The sequence below is a fragment of the Leptonychotes weddellii genome, chromosome 2, assembly GCF_054177405.1.
Source record: "Leptonychotes weddellii isolate Sample4059 chromosome 2, ASM5417740v2, whole genome shotgun sequence".
NCBI lineage: Eukaryota > Metazoa > Chordata > Mammalia > Carnivora > Phocidae > Leptonychotes > Leptonychotes weddellii.
In genome coordinates this window covers 101,660,195-101,668,237 of record NC_138370.1, presented here as the reverse complement: position 1 = coordinate 101,668,237, position 8,043 = coordinate 101,660,195, and the positions used below count along the sequence as shown (strand labels likewise).

Sequence of the window (8,043 nt, the reverse complement as noted above, 5' to 3'; positions counted from 1 at the left end):
GGTGAAAAAGGGAAAAGCACCTTACAGCTTACTTAGGATAGGGAAATCATTTCCTTCACTTTAATCCAAGTCTTTCTTTGTTGTTTGTTCGTGCCTGCTATGTGCTGTTCTAAGATACTAAAAATTTAATGAGTCAGAAACATCACATAGAACAGAGCAGGGCAATAAAATAGAAGGACCTAGGTCATTTAAGGTAGTGGAGGCTTCCTTCCTGCCCCTTCACCAAGATTGTTTTGAGGGAGAGAAATAAAAATTCCCTTGTGTTTAAGGTGTAGTTATGGTTGTTTTGTCACACTCTGTCTCTTCTAACACTTGTCCATATTTAGTGGCAGAGTGCAGGCATCTCGGGGACACTGAGGGGCAGGGTCCGGGTAGCACTCTGAGCTTCATAGTGTGGAGGCTTGAAAGGGAACATGTTGGGTAAGAGCAACAAAACAAGTCTGGCCGAAGAGAACAGAGATAATAGACTAGGTCTAGGACTAGGTCATGTGTGCCAGGCTTAGTAAGTCATACTGTAGCGGGTGTATAATTGAACAGAGTGATTGTGTAGGTTATTTTGTGCATGTACTATTTATGTTGGTTCATTCAACATCCACCTACCTCACTTTCTCCTGCCTTTTATTTTATAAAGGCCAGAAAACAAAACTCTCATATTCCTAGCCTCCTTTGCTGCTAGAGCTGGCCAGTGAAATGCAAGTTGAGGAGGATTTCCTTTTGGATAGAAAGGCAAGGCCACTCTGAAAAGCTTTCCCTTCTTTTTGCCTGGAATGTGGATCTGCCTTGGGACATGGCAAAAAGCAAAACAAAACCGTGCAACTCCCTGGCATCAGTGGAGGTCGGGCACTGTAAAAGCCAGCCTCCGGGGCGCATAACAAATGCATGAGGTCAGAGGCACCCATCACGGACAGAGCAGGTAAGGGAAGGAACCTGAATTCCCTGAAGACAGACTTTATGCCACAGCACTAAACTAACTCCTCTGGGGTTCTTTTTTTTTTTTTTTAAGACTTTATTTATTTGAGAGAGAGTGAGAGAGCACGAGCAGCGGGAGGGGGTGCAAAGGGGCAGAGGGAGAGGGAGAAGCAGACTCCCCACTGAGCAGGGAGGTGACGTGGGGCTTGATCCCAGAACTCCTGGATCATGACCTGAGCTGAAGGCAGATGGGTAATCCACTGAGCCACCCAGGCACCACACCCATCCCCGCCCTGAGATTCTTAGCCGAGAAAAAGTAACTTCTTTGGATCACATTTTCCCCCAGGTTTTTGTCTTTGGAGCGAAGTATATTCACAATGGTCATGGTGGTTCAGAACAAAGACTGTGTAGTCAGAAAGATGAAGATAAGTCCCATGTCCTTCGCTAGCTGAGTAAATCATTTAACTCTCCAAGCCCCAGTTTTCTTATCTGTAAAGAAGGTAACCATAGCACCTGCCTCATGCATGTGAGGAGAAAGGACTAGGCATTCACAACTACCAGCACATTGATTACATTTAATAAATGTGAATGATTATTAAAATTCAATTACAGTAGATGGCAAAAATGGATGAAAAAAATCTCTAATTTCTGCATATAAACACACACACATAAAGTCTTTGGTAAGACTGTCCCTCATTGCCCAGGGTAGCTTCTAACGGAGTCTAATGATCTCTAATGACACCCAGCTGTGCTTCTTGCTTTAGTAACAATGTCTTTAACTTTTGAGGATTTTTTTTTTTTAAAGATTTTATTTATTTATTCTTCAGAGACATAGAGAGAGAGAGAGAGAAAGAGAAGCAGACTCCCAAGGAGCAGGGAGCGCGATGCGGGACTCGATCCCAGGACCCTGGGATCATGACCTGAGCCGAAGGCAGACGCTTAACCATCTGAGCCACCCAGGCGCCCAACTTTTGAGGATTTTAGAATAAATTTTTTATGGATATGAGGATTCTCTAATCAAGGCCAAGTCTAACGCTACTTTCTTGGTGCAGCTTTCTTCAGCCTTCCTTTGTCCCGATTTCCAACAGTAATGCCAACTCTGACAGCCTAAGTAACGTGGTGTTGCAAAAATTTGCTTACCCATCTATATTTTCCATGGAGTAAATTTCTTCGAGGCTAGGGACTATATCTTTTTCACCCTTATATTGCAGTCAGCACATATTATATTTGTTTTTCAACCAAACATAAATTTCACAAAGGCAGTAACTTTTGGTGCCTAGATCAGTGATTGGCACACAGTAAACAGCCATTAAATATTTGCTGAGTATGAATGGTAGGCTCTTAATAGGTTTCCTGGATATAATTTTGCCAGGCTCTCCAGAAAATATTTCCTATGAACAATAATCTATTTGTCTACTTTGACCTTACTTTTCAGACCATTTTAGTGTTGTCTGACCATATTACTGCTTTTTACCATTTTTGCATGTTTCATTGTTGACTTTCATCATTGTCTCTTCACAGCCATTTATCATGCTATTGAAACCCCAGATCATTAAGAGTGAAGCAACATTTCTGAGGGAGATGTCGACAACATGGGGGAGTAGAAAGTCCCACCTCTTTTCCTCCCACAGAAACACCGATTTAAAACAATATACAGACTAAAATACCTTTACGAGAACTTAAGTCAGTTAAGAAGTCGCAGGACCCTAGGTAAGGGGAGAGCTGAGAACAGCTGCACTGAAGTGGGCAAGAAGAGTCATTTCCCTTTACCCGTGGCTCCACCCACCGCACCCCTTGCCCAAGTCAGCACAGCTCAGCCTCTGGCTCCTCGTTTCCCCAGGGGAGTAGGGGGAAAGAGAAGAGTGGAAAACTAACCCAAAGTTCTGACTTTTTCTATGGAAGCCCAAAGGACTGGGTTCTGTCTTGCCTGACTTGGAGTGCTGATGGAACCGGCATTAATGGACACTGGAGGGCCTGCAGTGCCCCAGACGGAGGCCGGAGTGGTTCAGCATAGTTGGGAGAGAGGGAGAAGAGTGGAGCATGTTCTTGGTATTCCAACTTTTTGGAGGGCTGTCCAAGACTGATATTTGTCTTGCCTACCTGGGGTGCTAATGGAGAGCTGATATACTTTGGATGCCTGGGGGCCAATGAGAACAAAGGACAGCGGGGTGGCTTCTTATTTGCAAGAACATGCTGTAGTGAAGACAGACACCAGAGGGAGCAAGAGATCCAGCTCCTAGAAAAGAAATTGGTAAACTTCTCTAATTGGCAAATTATACCCACAGCCCAGAGGTCACATCCCCCTAAAAAAGATTTCAGAGATCCCCAGGATCTCTAACCAGGCTGACAGGTAAAAATCTTTCCCTGTATGAAGCAGTCTGTAGACCAGAAGAGGTGGCTGCTTTTTCAAATGGATAAAACTCAGCAAAAAATCAGAAGGTGCACACACACACAAAAGAAACATCATCCAGGGATGCCGGGGTGGCTCAGTCTGTTAAGCATCTGCCTTCGGCTCAGGTCATGATCCTAGGTTCCTGGGATCAAGCCCCGCATTGGGCTCCTTTTTTAGTGGGGAGCCAGCTTCTCCCTATGCCTGCTTCCCCCACCCCTGCTTGTGCTCTCTCGCTGACAAATAAATAAATAAAATCTTAAAAAAAAAAAAAGAAACATCACCCAAAGATCCCTTTAAGAATATGATAAAAGTATGGATCCAAGTATCCTAGAAAAATGACAAAATTAACAAATTAACATAAAATTTCAGAGGTTTTACAGACTGCATGAAGCCCATCCATAGATGTCTTATGTATCTGTGGGGACTCTGGGTTTAGAAGACTTCTTCTACTTTGATAGAAACTCTGGTGCTGTTTCCTCATGTCTGAAATAAAAGGATAGAATAAATGGTCCATGAAGTTCTTCCAGCTGGTAGTAAAATGTAGTAGAGTACAAAGTCTGATAACAAACCAACCAATTTAGAGTGCTTGTATGGGGGTTGGTGGGTAACAGAAAAGCGAGAGAGAATTTTTGTATTTATTATAGCAAAAGAAAGATTAGCCTAGAAAATGAAGAGGTCATAGCACTTTGCTAAACTTAGCAACTTAAAGCCAGAAAGCATGTATACATTCTTATAGCAAAATTCTGTAAGTCAACAAACAAGTAGAGCCAAATATACGCTGAGTACCACCCACCAAGAAACCATTAATTACTGTCACATAGAATTGTGATTCAGAACCACTAATTAAACATTTATCGAATGTTCAAGGTACTTAAAAAGGAGTTTATAATTTTGTTAATTAAATGATGCTTTAATGTATGCATAATGCCTTGGGAGTATCTAAGCCATAGGTGGATAACATTACATTAATAAAAATGAATACATTTTATGTATACATGGAAAGACTGGAAAATTCCTTCAATAATTTTATTCTTTACAAAATATATAAATAAATAAAACAATTCAACTGGTAAAGTATTACCACATTCAAGAAGACATTGCTATCACCGTTCTAAATTACTGGAACGCATTAATCTCCTATTCCTTCCTCTTCCAATTCTAGTGGCAAAATGAAAACTGAATTGAAATTAAGTTGGACTGTGACAACACTGCCAGGGATAGGCACATGAAGTAATAAATGCAGTCATTTCCAAACAGGGAATGCTGGGCCCCCGGAAAAGTGACAGGAGCGGAGTCTACTGTGTCCTGCACTCGGGCGCATCTTTTCCTGAGGAGGCGTGCCAAGGAGCTGGCTGAGGCTTCACGCTCTCTGCTCCAGCAGTTTGTTGTTCTGAGGAAAAACAACAAGCAAAAAACCCCAAAAGTAATCTTATTAAAACACACACACACACACAATTTGAATACAACTGGAAATGGAAACGATGTTAAGACAGTAGAGATATGAAGAATGAAAAATGACAATACGGTCATTAACCTCCCATGTTTGGTCATTAAAAAGGTGTATTTCATTTCATCAGAGGTGGAGAAGTTTATTCCCCATTTTCTCAAAAAATCAACTGTTAGAGAAGCCATTTTGTATATAAAACCAAGAAATAATAAAGTGTCACTTGAAATTCATCAGTTTGAGATTCAAAGTGAATCAAACACAGACTGAGTCTAATTTTCCTTTGCCCTAATTTTAGGGAAAAAAATGATGTGCTAAATAAATAGTATATATTTTGGAGACTATTTTGTCATTCTTAGAAAGCACTTCAACTGCATTTGTTTATAAACAATATTCATTTTCAAATGATTATATTCATTAAAGTAAATCTCACGTACCCGGTCTTTGCAATTATCTCAAGTTGTTGAGAAAATTTAAGTTATCGTTTATAATTCAAATTAAAAACTAACATTAAAATTCTTTTTGACTAGTACTTTATTAATTCTGGCTGGGTCTATTTCCTTTAATTCTGAATTGGTCAGTTTTTTTTTTTTTTTTAAGATTTTATTTGACAGAGAGAGAAAAAGAGCGAGGAAGCGCACAAGCAGGGGAAGCAGGGTAAGCAGCAGAGGGAAAGGGAGAAGCAGGCTCCCCACTCAGCAGCAGAGCCCGATAAGGGAGGGGGCTCGATGCCAGGACCCCAGGGTCATGACCTGAGCTGAAGGTGGATGCTCAACTGACTGAGCCACCCAGGCACCCCTGAATTTGTCAGTTTTTGATTCATATATTCTTCCAGCCTACTCTTTTATTTAAAAATAGTACCAGAGTGATCCATATATTGATAAAAACACTTAAGCATTTCTATTTGTGGTTGAATTAATTTATATCATGCATGTGTCTCTGGCAGGATCAGATAAAATTGAAAGGTGATTAAAAGTTTCTCAGTTTTTTGGGGCGCCTGGGTGGCTCAGTCAGTTAAGCGTCTGTCTTTGGCTCAGGTCATGATCTCAGGGTCCTGGGATTGAGCCCTGCATTGGGCTCCCTGCTCCGCGGGAAGCCTGCTTCTCCGTCTCCCACTCCCCCTGCTTGTGTTCCCTCTCTCGCTGTGTCTCTCTGTCAATTAAATAAATAAAATCTTTGGGGCCCCTGGGTGGCTAAGTCGTAAAGCCTCTGCCTTCGGCTCAGGTCCGAGTCTCGCATCGGGCTCCCTGCTCAGCAGGGAGTTGCTTCTCCCTCTAACCTCTGCCCCTCCACCTGCTTGTGCGCATGCTCTCTCAAATAAACAAATAAAATCTTAAAAGAAGTTTCTCAGTTTTTCAAAAGACTCTTTTAAAATAGTGTGTATGTATATACAGCAAAAATTCCATGTAAGTGCTAGCTAATGAAAGGTCCTTAAATGTTTGTTAAATACTATTCCATAAAGTGAACAGTTCAGAAATTTTTTCGAATTGTTTGGTGCCTTCCTGTATCCCTAAGAGCACTTCCAGACTGCTGGCTTGACCTAATTTTGATATGCGGTTGATGAGAATGGACTGATTTCTTCTAACGTCACACATCTCGCTGGTCTGGTCCGTCCACTTCCACAAACCCTGGCTACCTTCGCTTGGGCCAAAATGATTTGGCAGCTGCCTCTCTTAGTATACAATTTTGTTGCTTTAGACTTCTACGACTAAGGGCATTTCTGACAGGCAAATGCGCTGTTACATGGACACGTGATCCGCACTGTGTGGTGAGACCTACAAGAAGCGCCGTATTCCAGAGCCTCTCCGCCAATGCTCCACACCTCTGTGTCCGGCACCCGGGCCGAGCTGGGGGTGACCCTTGACACTGCCTCCCTCCGACCAGACAGGAGCCTCGCACTGCTGATTTTACTCCCACATCTCGCTGGTCTGGTCCGTCCACTTCTCTCCATCTCTTTACCTGCTCACATCCCTGCTACTATCACCCCTTGCTTGGACAATTGCCATCAACTCTTGCTCCTATTATTTGTTGGTTACCATATAGCTAAGGTGGTGTGTTCAAAATTTATAACTCATTATGATCTCACCCATCATGTGGTTTAAAATCTTTCAAAGCCTTCCTCTGTATGCTTTCAGGATAAAGTAAAAGTTCCTGTATACAATGTACAAATTCCCACACACCTGGCTCTTCTCTTTGGCCTCACTGCCTCCATCCGTAGCAGCTCGTGCTCACTGTGCTCTGACCAGCTTCCTTCCAGCCCTTCCCCTGCTGACGGTCCGTCCTCACTGTTCTATCTGCCTGAGATACTTCTCCTGCCCCTCTTTGTTAAGCTGACTCACATCAACCTCTTAGATCTCAGCTTCCTTCTTCAAGGAAGACTTCCTTAATATTCCTGAAACAAAAAACCTGTTATATGCCTCACAGCCTCTTACACTCTAGAATTTTACCTTTTTTTTTGACTACTTGATTACTGTGTGTATCTCCTCATAGACTGTAAGCTTCTGTAGGGTAGGGACCATGTCTGGTTTTGGTTATCAATGTACCATCAGGGTCTCATCTCTGACACATAGTTAGAGACCAAAATTTTTTGCTGATTGAATGAATTAATAAGTAAATGAAACAAGTCTATGATCTGGCTTGTGTAAAATGAATATAATGCTATTGGAAATACTGGCCCAGTGCATTGATAAGAAAGGCTTCTTCAGTGAAAGTTTTGTTTATAGGGTAGCATCTTCATGTTTTTAAGAGGGTTGCTTATCGATCTTAAGGAAAAGTTGAAGGTTTAAGAGGCAGAATAAAGACTTAACTTGGGGTAAAAAATGATGGACTTTAGTGCTGTGCTTTGGAGAAAATTTCTCACAACAGAAATGCCAAATGAAGTCTGTGCACTGTAGCCTGCTCAACTATATCTTGTCTAACCTTGTCCTTTGGAGCCACAAATTAAAGATAAGTTCTGACAGTTATTCCCCCGATTTCCAAAGAACCAGTATATTTACGTACCGGGGCAAAGGCCTAAACCGGAGTTATCAAAATAGCGAACTGGATGAGGTGTTGGTAAAGACTTTGATCGGCTGTCAAAAAACCAAGACTTCGGTGATTCCCTTGGCACAGGATCTGGTAAATTCCGTTCCTTGCATTGAGAAGGCGTATGCGGCCTCTTTTTGGAAGCTGTCCTAGTCACTTTAGGAGACTGAGGAGAATTCTCACAACTAACTTCTCTGTGAGTCTCTCTTTTAAGGATTCTCTCCTTCCATGTTTTGACCTCGTTGGAAAGATGATGATTATTGCTTGAATATAG

At 42.0% G+C, this 8,043-nt stretch overlaps 1 protein-coding gene across 1 annotated transcript in view; it reads right to left on the bottom strand.

The window, feature by feature from the left end:
• Positions 1-4,313: 4,313 nt before the first annotated feature.
• Positions 4,314-8,043, bottom strand: part of CENPE (centromere protein E) — a 41,972-nt gene continuing 38,242 nt past the window's right edge. The window contains exons 26-27 of the mRNA XM_081813131.1: positions 7,746-8,032; positions 4,314-4,691 (exon numbers count right to left, since the gene is read on the bottom strand). Coding sequence (XP_081669257.1) covers positions 4,597-4,691; positions 7,746-8,032 — 382 coding nt within the window. The 3' untranslated portion in view covers positions 4,314-4,596. The remainder of the gene's footprint in view (positions 4,692-7,745; positions 8,033-8,043) is intronic.